The sequence below is a fragment of the Pyrus communis genome, chromosome 9, assembly GCF_041283825.1.
Source record: "Pyrus communis isolate YQ-2024b chromosome 9, ASM4128382v1, whole genome shotgun sequence".
NCBI lineage: Eukaryota > Viridiplantae > Streptophyta > Magnoliopsida > Rosales > Rosaceae > Pyrus > Pyrus communis.
The window spans coordinates 27,025,884-27,047,911 of record NC_142573.1 but is presented as its reverse complement, the minus strand read 5'-3'; the positions used below and the strand labels follow the sequence as shown (position 1 = coordinate 27,047,911).

Here is a 22,028-nt window from a genome sequence, read left to right as displayed (position 1 = left end):
AATTAGAGACGAAGCTCTATTACCATAAAGAAATCAGGGGTTGTCTGGTATAAGCTAGCTGAAGCTTCATCAAATATATAGAGAATGATCAAACAATCAAAGACTAATCTCAATTACCAGAAAGTATTTGTGCCTTGTTTGGTAGAACTAATTGAAGCTTCATCCACTATATAAAGGATGACCAAAGAACTAAAAAAAGTGGTAATATGTTGCTATAATTGAATCATAATTCAAGTCTTACTCCAAGATGGACGGCGTGGCAAGTTTAATTCATGAAATTAGGAATATATAGAGTCAAATAAAATTGGATAAACCAGAATTCTTGATAGATCAACTATGAGGGCTATATATAGTCATGTCACAGTTTGGATTATATGTAGAGAAGAGAACCAAAATTTATGAAGACACAAAGACTTCAGATACGAAGACACAGACTTTAGATACAAAGAGAATAAGAAAACAAAACAACTTGACACTATTTCTTTCTTGTATTGTGAAGCAGTGGATTGCCACATGCTAAAACGTTAAATCTGCTTGGATATGGAATGTGCAAACACAAAAACATGGACTCCATACTTGGCCTACCAAAAACTCTTTGTGGATGCTTACCCCAGAATTGTCTGCATGAATTTTTTCCTTCTTTCAAGCCATGCTTTATCGATAGCCTGTCATATTTCGTATTCTAAATGTGTCTTTAGATTGTGAAACATACCCATCTTATTAAGCTATAATTCTTATTTCACTTTAGTAATACATCAAACTTTCAAAAGCTGCTTTAGCTTCCTCACTCATTTTTCAATGGATTTTCTTCGGGCCTCCCTGGCCTATAAAATACAGAATAGGAATGTGAAAGATAAAAGTTACAAACACTGAAAAAACAGAGTATACTTTTAAACAATATGTTCAAACACCCAAATATAATTAATATCTTCCAAAAAAAAGATATCACCTCTCGATTAGATTTCTTTCGTTCACGAACTTTCCCCTTGACAAACTTCTAAGATATAACCAAAAAGGAAAATCAGGACTCACAACTGGAGCAAGGAGTGGGGAAGGAGGCAGAGAGAAGTGGGAATTATACCTGGAAATAACCAAAAAAACCAGCAAGTACGACAATCTGTGAACAAGCTTGGTAAAGGTAGAAATTTCATTTAATATTCATATGAACATGATAAGATCCATATGCAAAATAAAAACAAAATACAGTATACTACAGTTCATAAAAACTTGCACTCAACTCCCAGTTCATAAAAACATAGAAAGAAAGTGTATTGGTATGGTATAACCGAATAACCATGCACAATAAGGAGCTCATACTCATATGGAGAGATGTTCAAACATGATTGTACAAATCATATATAAGAAGAAATACTCTACGCATATACTTTGAGTAACAGAAATTATACTAAAAAATTGAAATTATTATTGATTAAGCCCTCCAAAGTTTCTCAATCACTTCAAATGTCAACTCATTGTTTGCAAAAGATATACAAAATAGTATATTAGTTGGGTTACGAAGAGTAATGCACTCTTACAGTGACTCTCACATGTTGAAAGACCGACAATCAGACTGTTGCACGTGCAAAAAACATGATTATACGAATCATATATAAGAGAAAGTACTATATAGGTATACTTCAAGGTAACAAACTTTATACGAAAACTCAAAATTATTATAGAGTAAGGACAACTATATTATACAATCAACTTTGTATTGTTATCCATTGGTAAATTTTCAGTATTAATTCTATTGGATTATCCATAAGAAATTAAGAATCCAATACTGCATCAATTCTTAGTTCAAAGTTCAAACCAACAGCCACTGTGCTTATGTGGTCTAGACCCAAAACATACAGTACAAAATTGAACACTCCATAAAAATGATCCCTCACTTTTATTCAGAGAAACTATCCCATTTGAGCTTCCGATCTACCACATCTATATCTGGAGCTGGCCCGCAAAGAAGCCAGTGCTCTGCCGACGTAGTATGTGCACGAATTCTTCATCTATTCATTCATTAGAAAAAAAGATTAAAACCCAAACCCACCCCCCATTTGAAATTAATCAAAATTAGGTTAACCAAGAAACGTATGTATCATCGAAACTGTTTCAAATCATCCTCATAATCACTGAGGTTTTATTTGATATCATCCAACCTGTTTCATTCATTAGAAAAATAAAAAATAAAAAATAAAAAAAGATTAAAACCCAAATTCCCCCCTCACCCCTTGCCCTCGCCCACTCCTCCACCCCCCACCCCCCCCCCCCCCCCAAAAGGGGGTGGGATTTGACACTCCTCTGACCCTGATCTCAGCTCAACCATAGTCTCTAATTCAGCCAACCCAATTTAAGAACAATAATACATACAGTTCCCACAGTAATCAAATGAGCTGTGTCAAATCCGCCTATATGTCAAAACCCTATACATAAGTTTCATAAAGAAAAAAAAGGAGAAATTAGGTTTACATCCTTCTTTTTGTTATTCTATTGAATAAAATACTATTCATTTTCAATTTTTGATCATGGTTCTTGGGTATTAATAACATCATTAATTATCTGAATAATAAAATATTTTTATTTTTAAAATATATTCCTTTAGTGTTAAAAATGTTACAATTAGTATATTTATATTTATGACTAAATTTTTTATCATATATTTTTATTTTTAGTTTGTACCTATTTTTAATTTGCAAATATTTTTTAATTTGTACCAATTTTCTTTTCATTTTTAATTTGTACCCATATATTAGTTTCTTTTTGTGCCCATATTTTTTAAAGTTTTATTTGTGTTTCTACCCATGTGTATACCGTCTCGTGACATTGTATATTCAATTAATGATAGAAAAATTACATATGGTATATTTATGTTTTATGCCTAAACTTTGTATCATATATTTATATTTTTAGTTTGTACCCACTATTAATTTGCAACCTTTTTTTTTTATTATTTGTAGCATTTTCTTTTGTTTTATTTTGTACCCATGTATTAATTTCTTTTAGCGCCTATATTTTTTAAAAATTCATTTGTACTCATAATTTTTTAATCTTTTATCTATTCCCTAATTTATTTATAATGTACCCATTCTTCTTTATTAATGTACCACTTTGTTATATGTGAAATGTACCAATTTTTTTAACACTATGGATACATTCTTTTGCCATTTATTATTTCTTATTTTTGCATAGTTTTTATCCATTTATTCAATCAAAATGTTGGTTTATTGTAACCGTTTCTAATACTATTATAATGAGGGATTTTAAATTTATAGGATTATAAATCTCATAAAATATCAAACAATTAATGTCAAAACTATAAAAATATCAATATTAATAGTAATATAATGAGGTGTACAAAGTCAAGGGACTTTGATCAAACTTTGAATACATTTAAGGTTTTAATCAAAGAATGTTAAAGATTAGGGACCGCATCCAAAGTATCTCAAAAAATAAATCCAAATAGAAAATCATGACAAAAAATTGGATTAATTGACACTAATCCAAGTCAATGAAATAGCCAGGGTCAAGAATCCATACCCGAATACACTTGTTACCCACAGTTCCTGCACCCAATCAAAAATCAATAAATCGTACTAATACCAAATTTGGACGGATGTATTTGCATCTTGCAAAATTAAATTAAATTAAACTAAGCAAACCCAAATTAAGTAAATCAAAGACTTCCAGACATAATGTGAAATATAAAATAGAATTTCCCCTTACCAGAAACCAAGAACCCTAATCTGATCAATGCCCGATTAAAAAGAACCAATCAATCAAAACTTCCAGACCGACACACATAACATAATATAATATATGTAATTGCTACTTTCGTCTTCGGTTCAAAAAATTATATGGTACTTCAAAATATTTTATATTACGTAATTTTTAATTGTTCGATCTTAAATGCTGTACAAACACAATGGGGAAATAATTGTCATTTTACCATAGTAAAAAATTAATACGCATTTCTGATCAAGTGATCATGCGACCTCTTAAAGCTTCATGATCAAGTGATCATGCGACCTCCTGAGGCTTACTGATCAACTTAAAAAGCTTACTGGTCAAGTGCTTACTTGAATCAGATTCAAACCCCAACATAATAGAATAAAATAAAATTATTTTCATAGCTAATACAGTTAGTACAATTTCGTCGATGAATCAAATGTGCTAAATAATTGGTGTAGATTCCCACGCTAAAGTGCTAAATAATTGCCAGGAAAATTAAGTTATAATTTAAGATTGACGTCAACTAATACAGCCATTTCTTGCCTACCAAGCACCACTAAGTCTTCACTTTTAGTCTTTTTCAATTGCATTTCTTTGTCGTACCACGTTATCTCTCTCATGCATTATTTATCTCATCTTCTTCTGCTAAGAGAGTCGTTCTTCCCATTGCCCTTCTCTTGTCTGGTTTTGGTTTCTTTATCACAGCAACCTTCTTTTGCTTAATCTACTTTCCTTTACTTATAAAAGTGAAAAGTCGAATCCGAAAACCAAAAGAAAAAAGAAAAATTACGTTCGGTCAATTTCGTTGTTTTCCGTGCCTCTTGATTTCATTTTTTGACAATTTCAATTTCCCATCACTCGGTTTTACTTAGAAAGGGAAAAAAAGGCATATATACGCAGTTGGCTTTATAAACATACAACTTGTGCTCCAGTGTTCTATAGGCAAAGGAATCTGGAGAGACAAGGTACAAGGTGCGTCTTTTGATTTTTCCTTGTTTTTTGTTTCATTCCTCTGCTCTTTATGAGGTTTTTAGTTGTTTGTGCGAATTTGTTCGTTTTGTTTAACCCATATTATTGCTTTACCAGTCAACTTGAGATCAAGTCAAATCTGAATCGTATATGTTGGCTATGAGATGCTAGGATGCTATGGGAAACGCTGATAGATAGTTAGCCATTTGGTTAAAGTGGCGCCCCCAGGGTCTTAAACCCTAAAATCTTTGATCTAAAGTCTACGAACCTCAGGTTTACATACGTAAGTTTCTGCAAGTCACACACGGTACCAACAATAACATATTAAAATACAAAACTGCATTCTAATCTTTCAAAAATATAACTTTTAAACTAAAATATTGTGTAAGATTAAAATCAAATTTAGTCCCTTGATGCATTTAGTAGCCTCATAATTATATTATTTTTCTTTTTCTTCATTTAATTGTATTATGATTTTTTTTTTTTTGTTATCATTATTTAGGTAAACTATATTTAGGGATGGTAACGGTTTGGTTTGGGAACGGAAATGCTATATCCATCTCCATAACCACGAAAATTAACCATATCCATAACCGCAAATTAACCATCGGGGATTATCCATAACCATATCCACCGGGTAACAGATTTTCAATCGGTTATCTGTTATATCCATCTTCGTCAAAAAACAAAAAAAAATTATATTTATCTAATTGACGCATTATAAATTTTAGTAGATACTAATTCCGTCATTAAATAGCAACATCCAATTACAAAAAACTAACAATATATTTGAAGTTGTTTATGATAACATGCATCAATTTCTTGACAGTGAGACTCTTGAAGAGAGATGAATCTGATAAACTTGTAATATTTGATAATTGATATATAAAATGATTCAATGAATTAATTTGGTTGAGTATAACAATAAGAGTATTGAATTGATGAGGTTGTTGGTATGCCCCATGCATGATGTTTGGTGCATAATAAAGATAGTATAGGGTTTGATGCATGCATAATGAATTAGTATAGGGAGGGTTCGGTAAATTGAATAAAATTATATTATATATCAAATATATATATATATATATATATATTCAGGTCGGATTCGGGAATGGATACGGATTGCGGACCCCTTTAACCATATCTAAAACCATAACCGAATAAAGTTCACGGTTTTTCCCCATATCCATACCATACCCGAATTTTCATATCCAAATCCAATCCATTCAGGCAGTTATCCACGGTTATCGGGTTTAACGGTTAAAATTGCCATCCCTAACTATATTTCAATACACTTTGTGTTCTGCATTTATGTCACATCCTAGACAGGCTTCCCTGTAACACAATATTGTCTGTTTTGGATCACGCCCTCACGGTTTTGCTTTTGGGTTTCGGCACAAGAACTTCCTAGGGGAGTCACCCATCCTAGGATTGCTTTCGCCCGAACTCACTTACCTTTGGAGTTCTTATGGGATCCAAAGCCAGTGAGTTCCCAAAAGGCATTGTGCTATAGGGAGGGGAGCATGTACATATAAGGCACATCACCCCCTCTCCGTTGATTGATGTGGGATCTTACAATCCACCCCACTTAAGGGGAACCCGACTTCCTCACCGGAACATTCGTACCAAACGACAGAGTGGCTCTGATACCATTTTGTCACATCCCAGACTGGCTTCACCGTAGCACGATATTGTCTGCTTTGAGCCACGCCTTCACGATTTTGTTTTTGGGTTTCAGCACGAGAACTTCCTAGGGGGTCACCCATCCTAGGATTGCTCTCGCCCGAACTCGCTTAACATCGGAGTTCCGATGCAATCCGAAACCAGTGAGTTCCCAAAAGGCCTCGTACTATAGGGAGGGGAACATGTACATATAAGGCACATCACCCCCTCTCCGTTGATCGATGTGGGATCTTACAATTTATGTAGATTAATTCATTTAATATATTTTAGTATAGTCATTTCGGTACAGACATTTAGGTACATTAATTTAATATAATACATTTCGATACAGACATTTAGTACATCTTATATTTCAATATATACATTTGGGTATATCAATTCATTTTAATATATTTTTGGTATTCGACGTTTCCTAAATGGATCCTATCAAATATTTCACATTTTCTATGATCATCTTTATTTTAGGTATTTGAATGTAAGAGGAGGTGGAGGCCCTTATTGGAGCCTGGCCCTGCAGCTCAACTTGGGAAGTGCGGTAATCAAGGTAGATTAATTCATTTAATATATTTTAGTATGGTCATTTCGATACTGATATTTAAGTACGTTAATTTAATATAATACATTTCGGTATAGACATTTAGGTATGTCATAAACATTTAGATACATCAATTCCTTTTAATATATTTCAGTACACTTATATATTTACATGTTTCTTACTTGTCATTATTTTGATTTTTTGAATATTTTCTGATTTAGGTACATTTATAAGGATATAATTGGAGGAAGTTAAAAAAAATTAATAAATTAAAATGTGTAAATTAACAAATTCAAATATTTAATGGGAGACATTAATTGAATAATATACACATTAAACACTAAAACAAAACAGAATATGAATTGGAATTTGAATTAAAGTACATATCTAAGAACTAAATAAATATGTAACCTAACACCAGCTTTTAATTAAATATTAATTTTTAGATTTATTAAAGTTCAGAAACCTCTATTAAAATTTATGACAATCCAACGATTGTATTGCCATGTTAAAAAAATGGAACCACGGTCAATTACGATTTTTTCAACCAAACATTTGAATCTGGAAAAACAATGCTAGAAATAAGTTCATAAGATAGAGGGCCACTCATTGACACTGGAACATGCTACAATTATTAGTCCACGCCTTGCGACTTGCAGTGGTTTGACGATCGGGGCGAATCTCTGCCATTTTTAAATTAGGATTGTTTGAGTTTTCATGGAATGTTGAACCCCCTCTCCCAAGTCCCAAATTCTAGCTCTCGTTCCCATATCCGTGCTTCATAAGGTTTTTATTTTGGGATAGCATGCTTCACTTTGGCGGTGGTGACGCTAGTCGGCTTCGCCGAGAAAAGGCAGGTTGATGGCGAAGCTCGCGGGTTAAAGACAAAAGATAGAGATTTGGATTCAATCTCTTGAAGCACTACTTTTTTTTTTTGGAATCACCCTTGAGGAAGGGCTTGACCTTCTCCTTGAATGGCACCTCGAAAACTCCTTCCTAATGTGGATGGAACGAATCTGGTGACGATATTTCCTTCCATAATCTAATGTCGAACAAAATGACAATCAATCTCAATGTGTCTAGTTCGTTGGCAGCAATATGGAGGGCTGCTTGATTATCACAAAATAGGGTAGCTGGCCCTTGATTTTTAATCCTCAAATCATGAAACAAGTATTGCAGCCATGCTAGTTCACAACACGCTGCTGCCATAGAACGCTACTCTGCTTCCGCTGACGACAAAGACACCGTTTTCTAACTTTTGCACTTCCATGAGATAAGGCAATTTCTGATAAACACACAATAGCCTATCGTGGATCGTCGAGTAGTAGGACAACATGCCTAATCTGAATCACAATACGCCTTCAACTTTAAATCATTTTGAGAAGTAAACATTATACCTTGGCCGGGGGTGCTCTTGAGGTATTTCAAAGTACGCAAAGCAGCATCATAATGTGGAATCCGAGGAGTTTGCATAAACGATAGATTGACTAACACTTAGAGTTTATTTATACTTTCATTGAGTATAATATAAGATTTTGTGGTATCCACTTGTGTAAATATTTTAAATTGAAGATCGAATTCATTCATTGTACTCATATAGGGTCAATGAGTGTAGTTGTAAAAAATCATCAAAATTAGAGTTAAAATAACCGTTAAATCGTGATTTTTCATTTATAACCGTCGAAAAGCTTTGTCCTATTACTTGATCTCTGAATGTTTGTTTTTTGTGATTTTTTGCTGATGTGATCTCGAAGCATATACAAACAAGTTTGACGGTTGGGATCGTTGAAATGAGTTTCAGATAATTTGTATCCCATCAAAACGATAGATTGACGAACACTTAAAGTTTATTTATATTCATTAAGTATAATATAAGATTTTGTGGTATCCACTTGTGTAAATATTTTAAATTGAAGATCGAATTCATTCATTGTATTCATATAGGGTCAAGGAGTGTAGCTGTAAAAAATCATCAAAATCGGAGTTAAAATAACCGTTAAATCGTGATTTTTCGTTTATAACCGTCGAAAAGCTTTGTCCTATCACTTGATCTCTGAATGTTTGTTTTTTGTGATTTTTTGCTGATGTGATCTCAAAGCATATACAAACAAGTTTGACGGTTGGGATCATTGAAATTAGTTTCGGAGAATTCGTATCCCATCAAGTTCAATGGTGTGTGTGTATGTGTGTGTGTGTGTGTGTGTGTGTGTGTGTGTGTGTACATATTTATTTATTAAGTAGATTTAAATCTATTTATTTTGTACGTATAATTGATTCGTATACGGAGTAGTACATCACGCGAGTCATTATAAAAATAGTGAGATATGTTATATGTGTGATAAAAAGTTAATAACTTAAAAAAAAAAAAAAAAAAAAAAAAATTCTCACCACTTCTATTAATTTTCATTTTTCCCTCTCTTTTTTGTTTCCTTTTCAACTTTTCTTATAATTTTCACTTTTCCCTCTGACAGCTTATGGTGCCTACCCATCTTTCCCTAATTCCCTCTCTTTTTTGTTTCCTTTTCAACTTTTCTTATCATTTTCATTTTCCCTCCCTTTTTCTTCAAAAAGGGCGGCACTGCAGGGAATGGAATGGAATTATCAATTATAGAATCAAATCAATGGATGCATATTAATTAATAATTATTATAGTTTTTTTAAAATTTAATTCAAAATTTAATATATATATATATATATATATAATTATTATAGATAGTTAATATTTTGGGGGTATAATTATTATAGTTAATTTAATATATATATATATATATATATATTTATTATAGTTTTTAGGGGTATAAAATTGTTAAATTAATATATATAATTATTACAGTATTTTTTAGGGTTATAAAATTATAAAAATAATATTCTGCTTATCGTGTATCGTGTTACCCACGTGTATACCCGAATCAACCCGTTATCTTAACAGGTGCTTATCGGGTTACCCGATAACGACCCGATTCGTTATCGTGTCGACCCGAACACCTGTTAATTTCGTATCGTGTCGTGTCGGGTTATCAGGTCGTGTCAGGAATTGCCAGGCCTACATTGCACCACTTCTCATTTTCTTCACTCTCAATGGCTTCCTCAAAATTGGATGGAATCTCATCAGTGATACTACGAAGAGCAAAAGCAACATAATCACTATACTGAGTTGGCTTGGTAATATTTCTCATTCCCTTGTTCTTGGCAATAAACTCTTGAGGTGAAACCTACTCTTCATCTTGAAAAGAGTCTTCAACTTCAATATCTTCAACATCCTCTTGGTCTCCCACTTCTTCATTTGTAGTGGCTTCAACATCAGCGAAAATAGGATGTGAAGTACTAAAGGCAACTTTCTCAAGCTCCAACTATTTGACATCTTTCACATTCTTCTCAGTCTTTAAACATACTTTCTTCGTCAAATGTATTTCTGCTGATTACAAGTTTCTTCATCTTTAGGCACCACAACCCGTAACCTTTGGCACCACAGCTAAAACCAAGAAATACGAATATAATCATAATTTCTAGTCCATACCTGCATTGGTGTTTTACCCTGAACAACAACTAAGGGTAACCGGTTGATGATTTGACAAGCATAAGTAACTACATTTGCCTAAAACGACTTGCTCAAACCCAGCTGAGACAATATACATCTAACTTTCTGCAACTCCATTTTGCTGTGGAGTTCTCCTGACATTGAAATGCCGCATAATCCCTTCCTCTTTGCAAACTTTAAGGAAAGGGTCAGATGTGTATTCTCCACCATTATCCGATCTCAAAAAAATCTTAATATTCCTCCCAATCTGGTTCTCAACCATTTTCTTTAGGTCGAGACTGTAATTTTTTCCTACTAGAGAAGGATTTCCTCTTCGATGATCTACCTCTAACAAACAAAGCCTCAAAGGTACTATTATGATTTTTATCTCTATACCTCATTTATAATTCATCAAGACATTTGACACATCTTCAAATTTTACCATTTCTTTACCATGCATAATACTGGGTAACAGAAGGCTCATAAGAGTCCGACAAAGAATTCAACAATATTAAGGCCTTATTTTCATCCTTAATATCCTCATCTAAATTCATCAAATCGGCAATCAACTTATTAAAAGCATTAAGATGTCTAATCATTTTTGTACCTTCTTTATATTGGAAGTGATAGAGCATTTTCTTCAAGGGTTGTTAGTTTTCTGCACTCTTCATCATGTACTTGTTTTCTAGTTTTTGCCACAACATATTTTTCAATGTCTTCCGCATCACAAAATACTTCTGAGTTTTTGCAAGGCACAACCAAATTGTAGAGCAAGCTCGCAAATTTAATTTCTCCCAATCTGACTTCGACATAGTTTTCTACTTATCTCCCAAAGTGGCAAGTAGATCTTGTTGAGCCAACACATTCTTGACCTCACATTGCCACATCTCGAAGTTGTTTATACCATCAAACTTTTCCACTTAAATCTTTGCATTTTGCACCGTAATTCTTGCAAACTCGGAGTTACTTCCAAAATGATTCTCATCTTGCCTGTCTAACATTTTTAGAAACTAGACGGTACCCAAGAGCAACTAGTGCTCTGATACCAATTATCGTGCTTGGATAGCACCAAACCAATTAGAAACCACTCAAACTAACCCACAAGAAATATATCAAATGAAATGCAAGAACAAAAATAGAAAAGACAACAAGAGTTAACGAGGTTTCTCAACAGTCAATATAACTAGAGTCCGTTCTCGGAACTGTAGAAGCTTACCAATAATCCACTATCAACTACTCCAGTAGCTCTCACACACCAGAAAAACAAAACAAAGCTATTACAACAATAACTTTAAAACCCTAGCCACCGTCCAAAAAAAAAAAAAAAAAAAGAGAAATCTGCAGAAATCTTAAATCCCCGAGTCAAATCTCAAATCCGAGCCAGTCTCCTCCAAATCTCAAATGGTTCTCGTGGCTACAGAGTATTAGGAAGATCGCGTTCCACCAACTCAAATCTCAAATCTCAAATCCGAGTCGGTCTCCTCCAAGTGTCCATCTATCTAATTTCTCTCATTTTGTCAAATTTCTCACAACTATTTCTGAATTTAATGGATACTCGGTGAAATGGGTGTCAGACCCGATAACCCAGAAATGGTATTTGGGGATTTCCAGCTGGTTTCTCCAGAATCCCAGAGAGATGGGTTTTCGTTGGAGTTTTCTGATTGGTTTTTAGAGAGAGGAGAGAGAGAAGGAAAGGTACACTTCTGTGAAATAATTCTAGATAGAGAGAGCAGAGGAGGAGAGAGAAGCAAAATTTGCAGTCTTTGAGAAGTTTAGTGAGGAGAGAGACAAGATGTTGGAGGCCGAAGAAGTCTTTGCATCTCTCACAATTCTATTAATGAAGCTTGTAGATCTCAAGAACGGCGGAGATGGCGGTGGAGGGCTGCTTCTCCACCATCATCATCCAAACAGACACCAATTCTCTGAATTTCCAAACAAGTCAATTGTAATTTCTAAAAAAATTATGAATAATACCCACTTGGTCGGATTCGGATCGTTAGATTCGAACTGCAACTGGGATTCATTATTTGTCTGAAAATGTTGGTGGAGATACAGATTAGAGAGAGAACAGAGACGAAGAGAGAACATGAAGAAAAAAATGCGTGGATTGGACAAAAATAAATATTTATCCCTTGATTTAACGGACAATGGATGTAAAGTTACTTTTTGGGCAAATTTGTTAACCGATTTTATTACAAGAGTTTAAATTTTAGTTTTTTTATAGTAGGTTTTATCTTTCGAATATCTTATTAGTACGAAGACCATTAATTCGATTTAACCTTCTAAATAAGGGAGAAATTCAAGCTAGTAAACGAAGTTGGGGCGTCCAATTTTTAGAGTGCTCTATTTCTGACACACTAGGCAGCCTCCTTGCTTTGCTATGCTCGGAATGAGTATACTCTCGGGATCCTCTTTATAAGGATTCCAGAAATTTTCTAATTTTGTTCGTTTATCGAATATCTTACAGTTAATTTTTGTCATATATTATTTATATTTAATTTTAAATTAAAAAAATTACAATAATCTTTTACCACACGATATATGATGAACGGATACGATTAGAAGATCCTTGAGATTCTCACAAAGAGGATCTGGAGAGGATCCTCCTTCCTCTGCTCGACCTTTAGAGGAATGAGGATCCTCTCTAGATCCTTTGTGTGAGGTTCCCAGTGGATCCTAACATCATGTTCGTTCATCGTACAACGTGCGGTTAGTTTTCGTTAGATATTGTTCATGTTTAATTTTAAATAAAAGTATTTAAAATGATTTCTGACCTCACGATGTACGATGAATTGACATGATTTAAGAATCTCCAGGATCCAAATCCTCACAAAGAGGTTCCTGGGAGGATTTGTCTCTATTCCTTACCTTGCCTTCGCTCTAAAAGATGGTAGAACAATATTTGTAATCTCCACTCAATGGATGAGCGAGCCAATTATCATTAAAACACAAGCATGATTATCTATGATGCACAGATACTTCTGTTTTGTCCCATATACCGTATCTGATACTTAATTAGATACGATATTTACCCGATACAAAGAGCTTCTCTCTAATTAAAACTATGAATACAACTCTCACACTTCTTCTACTGTATAAAGAGGATTAGATTTCAAACTTTTTTTCTCAAACTCAAATGTGCTTGAATTTGAATGATGAATTATGTTTTAAAATGTATAGTTTTGTTACTATATACATTTTTATTTGCCATATCATAGCGGATCGTATGTTTAATTTCTAGATATTTTTTGTATCGCCGTATCCATGTCCGGGTTTCGTAGTCAGAACAAGAATAGAACTGTCGAGAGGACTTGGACTTGGATTGTGTTTCAGCAACAGGAGGCGTGTCCTTGTTGAACTTGGATTGTTCTTCAGCAACAAGAGGAGACGTGGAAGACACAGGTGGTTTATCATGCTCGAGCTCATGGCTGCCTTGATCTCTCGGTTGATGGCCTCAGATTTCTTTAGCTCGTCATGAGCCTTGGGAACTCGTCGAGCCTAGGCAGAGTTAACTCGGTCAGCTCGCGAGAATTGGGGGTCAACTCCATCGTACCATCCAGCTCAGTAACTCTGTGATACAGTGTTCAACGAGCCTTGGTGGTCTTCAACGAGCAAATCGTTCTACATTTCGTGAAATTCAGATATGGTGGGCTTAAACTGTGCATATATGATGTTTGTTAAAATGTCTCAGTGAAATTCCATAACAGATTATATATGTTTTCATAGTTTTTAAGTTTTTTTAGTATAATAATTGTATATGAAAACTTGTTCATGGTCTCGACTTCTACTTTGCAAGTGTGGTATAACCTTCTTTTGCTTTTACTATGCATATTTCTCCAAAAGCAAAAGAAAACCAAAAGATTTGCGTACTGCTCTGTTTTTCTTCAAGCCCAGTCTTGATCATGAGTTAAGGTATGACATATTGTTTCATTTTTTTTTAAATTTCATCTTCTTTGATAAAAAAAAAAACAAAAGATAACTTTCTCGCATCCTAAAATTTTTGTTTGGATTCGTATATATTCAACAGATAGAAAAAGAAGACGAATTGGTAAGCTGAAGGTGCCAAGGCGATGGAGATAATCACTGCAATTATTCCTACAATAATTGACTACACAGTTAGACCACTTGGACGCCAAGTGAGTTATGTCATTTTCTACAAAAGCAACCTTAAAGATCTAAGGAGTACATTGAAGCATTTTGATGCTGCCAAACAAAGGATGAACCATGCGGTTGAAGAAGTAAAAAAGAAAGTTAATCAAAAAGTGGAAGCTGATGTCCGGAACTGGCAGACAGAAGCAGATGAGATCTCTCGAGAGGCAGAAGCATTATTGGATGATGAAGGCCGTGCAAAGACAAAGTGTCTCTATATATGTCCTAACTTGATATCCTGTCATCGGCTCAGCAGAAAATCAACTAAATTGGTGAGAAAGATTGAAGAACATGAAAATAAAAAAGAGTTTGCCAATATTTATTACAATGATGCCGTGGAAGACATATCTGCCATAGCCTCCGACGAGTACATGGCCTTTGAAACAAGGACTTCAATGGTGAAGGATATCATTACAGAACTGAAAAAACCTGATATCAACAAGATTGGTGTGTACGGATTAGGGGGCGTTGGGAAGACAACACTTGCCAAAGAGGTTTACAGAGAAGCTATGGAAGAGAAGTTATTTGATGATGTGGTTATAATTCTAAATGTAAAAGAAAAAAAAGACAACGAAAAAATTCAAAAAGCAATTACCGAAAAGTTGGGGATGGACATTGATGAATCTGATGATATGGGAAAAAAGGCAAATCTCCTACGGGCCAGGATAAAAGAGGGGAAGACTCTTGTCATTTTAGACGATGTCTTGGAAAGAATTAACTTTGAGGCTGTGGGACTCGTCGGTGTGCCGCACTGTAAGTTATTGTTGACATCTAGAGAAAGAAATGTTTTATTCTATGATATGCATATTCAAAAGGATTTTCAACTTGGATTTTTAACAGAAAATGAAAGTTGGAGTTTGTTTGAGAAGATGGCAGGTAATGTCGTTAAAGACAATCGTATACTGAAAGAAGCAACCCAACTAGCAAAGAAATGTGGAGGTTTGCCGGTTTTGGTTGTTGCAGTTGCAAGTGCTTTAAGGGAAAGTAGTTTGGAGGAATGGAAAGATGCGTTGAGAAGTTTCAAAAGATTTGACAAGAAAGAAATGAATGAAAAAGCCTTCTTGGCTCTAAAGTGGAGTTACGAACACTTGGAGGATCAAGAGCTTAAGCAATTGTTCTTGCTTTGCGGGAGTTGCAGCAATTCACTCGGTGACTTGTTAAAGTATAGTATGGGTTTGGGTTTGATAAAAAATGTTGAGACAGTGGAAGAGGCACGGAATTCATTGAATAGAATGGTTAAAAAACTAAAAAATTCTTGCCTATTGCTGGACAGTTATGACGATGACTCTGTTAGAATGCATGAGCTTGTACGAGATGTTGCTGTCCGGATTGCATCTGATGATCATAAGGCCTTTTCAAAAGCATATGGAGATGAGGTGAAAGAATGGCCCGCTGAGGATTTATTTAAAAAGTACACTGCCATCTTCTTGAGTTATTGCAAAATCCCCAGATTTCCTGAAATACCTTGGGAATGCCCAGAATTAAAATTGTTGGTCTTGGAGAATTATTATTATATTGGCGACTCCCAGGAAATCCCAAGCAATTTTTTTGAAGGGATGAAAGAACTCAAAGTGTTGGATGTAACCAAATTCAGTATTCAGTCACTACCTGCATCTCTTCAATCCCTAAAGCATCTCCAGACATTGTGTTTAGATCAATGCGAGTTGGTAGACATAACTCTTGTTGGACAGCAAACAAGCTTGAAAATTCTTAGCCTGACACACTCCAAGGTTAAAGAATTGCCCAAAGAAATAGGGCAATTGACTCGACTACAATTACTGGATTTGACTAATTGCTCTGAACTTGTTCTGATCTCACCTGGTGTTATATCAAGCTTGACAAGACTAGAAGACTTGAGGATGGGAAGAAACAGCTTCAAGCAATGGGAGGTTGAAGGTTTGGTCGATGGCAGAAGAAGTAATGCTAGTGTTTCAGAGCTGAAGCACTTATCTCATCTATCCGCATTGGACATACATATTCCAGATGCTAACCTTCTTCCAACCAACTTGTTCTCCGATAAGTTAGAACGATACACCATACTTGTCGGTGATTGTTGGGAGTATCCTAACATCTTTGCAACCTCCTCTAACATGCTAAAACTCAAGCTTACAAGGAGAAATCAATTCGATCGAGGTATAAAGTTGCTGGTAAAGAAATGTGAGCAGTTGTACTTGGATGGGATGGAGAGTGTGAATATTATTTCGTATCTATTTGACAGTGAAGCTATTAAACAACTGAAGCATATCCATGTCCAAAACCACGACGAAGTTAAATATGTCATTAACTCCGTCAATTGGAGTTATTCTCATAATGCCTTCTCCAGCTTGGAATTTCTCTCTCTTGAAAGCCTTGTGAGTTTGGAAACTGTATGTTATGGGCAACTCATTGACGGGCCTTTTCAAAAGTTAAAATCTTTGACACTGCAAAATCTGCCAAAGCTTATTGGTTTCTGTTCCAAAGACAAGCAATTAATGGTTGATACAGAAGCCAACGAAATCGTTTTGGAGGATGAAGTTGGTGGACCACCGAGACTTTTCAGTAATGGGGAGGTACTTTCTCTGTTATTTTTATAGCAAAATGATTGCATGATTTTTTCTCCAAGTAGTTTTCTTCTTCGAATTTTGATTCCTTTTTAAGATTCATTTTGATAACCCACGTTTTTTTTTTCAAGATTCCTTTTTAAGATTTAAGATTTATTTTTTCAATAAACCAAAACCATTTAAATTATATATTTAAGTTATCAGGTTTTGATAACCCGCGATATTCAACTATTGATATTTTTTTTAACAAAAAATATTATTTACATTAAAAGAGTGGAAGAGTCGTTTAAGACTCACAATAAGTTAACAATAATATATTTCAAATTCGCTTTTGATAAGAATCGAAACTAGACATTTTTCTTAATATGCTAGCAATAATATAATTCAAATTCGTTTTTGACATGAATCGAAACTAGACGTTTCACTTATCAAGGAAGATGAATGTTACAAGAGTGTATCATTAAGTGAAAACTTATGGTATTCAACTAATAAGTTCAAATCTCATGCATCTATTTATGCATGTGACCTCTATGTGACTTTCGTACAATTTTGACATCTGTCCATTCACTCAACCAAACCTAACGGCGTTAAATCTAAATAAAATAAAAAATCAGAGCGCAGCCCAGCGTACCGGTCTCTCTCCCATTCCCCTCCTTCCTTCCCAACGCCACCATTGACCGCCCCTTCCTCACGGACCTCCACCTCCACCTCTACCTCTTCAAGCACAGCGGCAGCATCTCCCTTGATGACGTCATTGAGATCGGCAAGGTTATGAGAAACAGATCCATGGCCGAAGGAGCTCGCGGGAACGGTGAAGGAGATTCTCGGAACCTGCGTCTCCGTGGTCTGCACGGTCAACGGCAAGGACCCCAAGGATTTGCAATAGGAGATCGTCGATGGTGACGTCGAGATCCCTCTATTGTTTGAAGGAGCAATTAAATGGAAGGGCGAGGCTTTTGGGTTTGATTTATGGATTTAAAATGGTAAGGAGAAGGAGATGCAATTGATATTGCTGCTGTTGTGTTTGGGGAAGTGTGAGAGAGAGAGACGAGGAGGATGAGCGGCTTCTTTTTTCTTATTTTTATTTAATTTTCTTGGGAGTTGACAGGGTAATGTTAGGGTTAAATTTGTTGACGGATGTCAGGGAGACGTGTCATAAAGAGGTCACACTTATTTTAAGTGTAAAAAATGAAATCCGATTTTAACTACTAAGATAATTCATAACTTACCACTAAAATCTTTCACAATAATGTGTTTTTAGTATCAATTTAAATAAAATAGATTTTTTCTGTCGAAAATAAAATAATTTAAATTTGAAATTAAATTGACATAATTTTTGGCCCTATATTTCTTTTTTCAGATGTTTTTTACTCCGTTTGTTTAATTAATGATGGTACAAAGGACATACTTCTGTCTAGTAGCCTAATGGCTTACAATTTACTATATTACCTTTACTTTATATCTACATATTAGAATATATACAGCTAACAATGTAAATAGTAATTTCTAAAAATAAACATGATTATTGTTCTGTACTCTGCAGGTTTTGATGCCCAGCTTAACAACCTTGAATGTGCATCAATGTGATAGTTTAAGATTCTTGTTTTCGAGTTCCATGGGTAAATGTTTCGGGCAACTCAAAAATCTCAAGATATCCAATTGTCAAATCATGGAAGAGATGGTGAGAAATGAGGAGAATATAGATGACATGTTTGATAAGCTAAATCGTTTAGAGCTACAACATCTTCCAAACCTCACTAGATTCATCTCCGGAAGTTACATTAAATTTCCGTCTTTGGCGTATTTGGATATATACGATTGTCCTAAACTGGAGACATTCATCTTTGGTGCTAAGAGTGGAAATATTACAACCAACAAAGAAGAAAGAGATATTGAGCTCTTTGACGAAAAGGTGAATTATGCCTTCACTTCTTTTCTTTATGCTTTTATTTCCAACTTATGCATGCGTCTCACTCTTGTGAAAAAAGGTTTATTCACAAGTTCTAAAATGAATATGTGACAGGTAGGATTTCCTAGCTTGGAGACGTTGTACATAAGGGACTTACCTAAGTTGAAGACAATATTCCACAACCAACTTCATCCAGATTCTTTTGGCAAGCTCAGAAATATGGATGTTCGTAGATGCCACAGTCTGATCAATATCTTTGGGCCAAGTATCATGGGAAGATTGAATGTTCTAGAGTCCTTAGTAATAATGCAGTGCCAGTCATTACAAGTGGTATATGACACATCATCTACCACTCAGTTGAACTGTTTTGAATTCTCTAAAGTAACATATATGATGTTTGAAGATCTACCCCAACTACGGAGTTTCTATTCAAGGCTGCATGTTTCTAATTGGCCATCACTCAACAAATTAAATTTCACAAAATGTGATGGTGTGGAGATTTTTGCTGCCGAATTTTCAACATATCAAGACAAACTTGAGTTGGGCCACCCAAAACAAATGAAACATCCTTTCTTTTTAATTGAGAAGGTAACCATACTTGTACACAATTCTTTTGATATTAGAAATTTTATGTGATTGCATGCGTCCCACTCTTGTGAAAAAAGGTTTGTTCACAAGTTCTAAAATGAATATGTGACAGGTAGGATTTCCTAGCTTGGAGACGTTGTACATATGGGACATACCTGAGTTGAAGACAATATTTCACAACCAACTTCATTTAGATTCTTTTGGTAAGCTCAGAAATATGGATGTTCGTAGATGCCACAGTCTGATTAATATCTTTGGGCCAAGTATCATGGGAAGATTGAATGCTCTAGAGTCCTTATTAATAATGCAGTGCCAGTCATTACAAGTGGTATATGACACATCATCTACCACTCAGTTGAACTGTTTTGAATTCTCTAAAGTAACATATATGATGTTTGAAGATCTACCCCAACTACGGAGTTTCTATTCAAGGCTGCACGTTTCTAATTGGCCATCACTCAACAAATTAAATTTCACAAAATGTGGTGGTGTGGAGATTTTGGCTGCCGAATTTTCAACATATCAAGACAAACTTGAGTTGGGCCACCAAACACCAATGAAACAGCCTTTCTTTTTAATTGAGAAGGTAACCATACTTGTACACAATTCTTCTGATATTTGAAATTATATGTGATTTTACATGCTAGTTAAACATACACCATCAAGTAAATACATTTATTAAGTTTTCAATATTAAAATTATTATCTGGTGTCCAGTTTTTCAAAATATTTTTAAGCATCCCGTTACTGTTGATAATATTTCAGGGCAAGTCATTCCTCAACTTGGAATACTTGATGTTGGATGAGAACACGGAGATTTGGTATGAACCGTATGGTCCACTCCCGGCAGAGTTGTTGCGCAAACTCAAATCAATTAATTTTGCTACTTCACATCCCAAGTCAGATGTTTTCTTTGAGAATTTACAGAACATTGAAATGCTCTGTGTGCTCTCTGCTCCTTGGAAAGAATTATTTGTTCACGACCACCAAGGAAGTAGTGGAGGGGAAATACATGAAGTTGAGACCCTCCCACGCGGTCCTGTTTTTCCAAACTTGGAAGTTCCAAGCGTGCACAAATGTGGCAGATTAGAGAATCTAGCTTCAACTTTAATATCCTTTCGGAATCTAACCATTTTGAACATATGGAGTTGTAACGGACTGCAATACTTGATACCTTATTCTGTGGCTAAGAATTTGCAGCAACTCAAGAAGTTGGAAGTTAAGTACTGTCAAAGAATGGTAGAAATAGTGGTAGACAACGGAGAGGATTGTCGAGAAACTGAGATCACTTTCAGTTGCTTGCAACATCTTGAACTTTCTGATCTACCAAGTCTGCAAGGCTTTTGCATGGGAAATTGCATTTTCAAAGTCCCATCCTTAGAAACTTTGATTGTCAAGGACTGCCAGCTGATAGAGTTAAAGATTTCTCCTGATAGTTTACTCCAAAGTGATCCAACATCAGAAAGACTACAAATAGCAGAGACATTGGGGAAAGAAGAAGAAGAAGAATATGATGACGAAGACGATGCATGATTAAGATGGCAATGATGATGAAACGGTAAGTTTCCATATATGCTAAATATCATGTAAATATAAACTTTTATAAGTCGTAATTTCTGTTACTACTTGTTAATGTTCACTTACCGACACAAAATTTGCAATACTCCGTACATATATAGTGAGTAGCATCAAATAAATAGAACTGGTTTCTAATTTCTCTTGTTACTTGCTCTGACTATTCTCTGTTCTCCCCTAGTCTGCCCAGCCTTGCTTCCGTGGCCGATCTCATCTTGTTTGATATAAGCCTGCAAGCTGCGGTCTTAATGGAAAAGCTATCCTAGAAACTTGTGTGATTTGTATTTGGAGCTTTGTTCACTACACTTTCGGTTTTGGGTGTTTGGGAAATAATGCTTGTGTGATTTCTGTAAACATTGATGCATTTGAAGTGGTGCTTTTGTGCACGTCTATTGAAACTGCTTTGTACTAGAGTGTGTTTATTTGAGCTCTTTACTAAAATTGAATCAATCGAATCCGCATCTTTTAACTGGATTGTTAATTTTCTTGATGTGTGTATGTGTGTATATTTTTCTTTTTCGTTTGGAAGGAAAGCTAGATTCAATTCATAAAATGCAGGTTGAAATTGAATTGGTTTAAATGATTTGGGGCCTTTTATCCGTGAATTGGTTTTGGGATGAACCTCAACTTCCATAATTTTCTTCAAACTCTAATATTTCTTCCCATGTTGTTTTGCCTCTTTTTTCATTCTTGTATTTTGCTTCCTGTGAATCATGAAAAATATCATTTTCCAATCATCTTTTTAGGAGAATCTCCAATGGACTCCCTAAACCAGCTCCTAACTAGAATTTAGAGAGGACTAGAAAGTTCTACCCGCGCGTTGTTGTGGGATTAATAA

General features: G+C 34.9%; 1 protein-coding gene across 1 annotated transcript; it reads left to right on the top strand.

The window, feature by feature from the left end:
• Positions 1 to 4,402: 4,402 nt before the first annotated feature.
• Positions 4,403 to 21,659, top strand: LOC137738851 (disease resistance protein At4g27190). Its single transcript, XM_088699535.1, has 9 exons — positions 4,403 to 4,698; positions 4,813 to 4,968; positions 13,764 to 14,342; positions 14,458 to 17,128; positions 18,663 to 19,031; positions 19,143 to 19,616; positions 19,729 to 20,202; positions 20,381 to 21,173; positions 21,372 to 21,659. Exons 4-8 carry the CDS (start codon positions 14,501 to 14,503, stop codon positions 21,146 to 21,148), a joined length of 4,713 nt encoding a protein of 1,570 aa, XP_088555661.1. The 5' UTR covers positions 4,403 to 4,698; positions 4,813 to 4,968; positions 13,764 to 14,342; positions 14,458 to 14,500; the 3' UTR covers positions 21,149 to 21,173; positions 21,372 to 21,659.
• Positions 21,660 to 22,028: the final 369 nt, after the last annotated feature.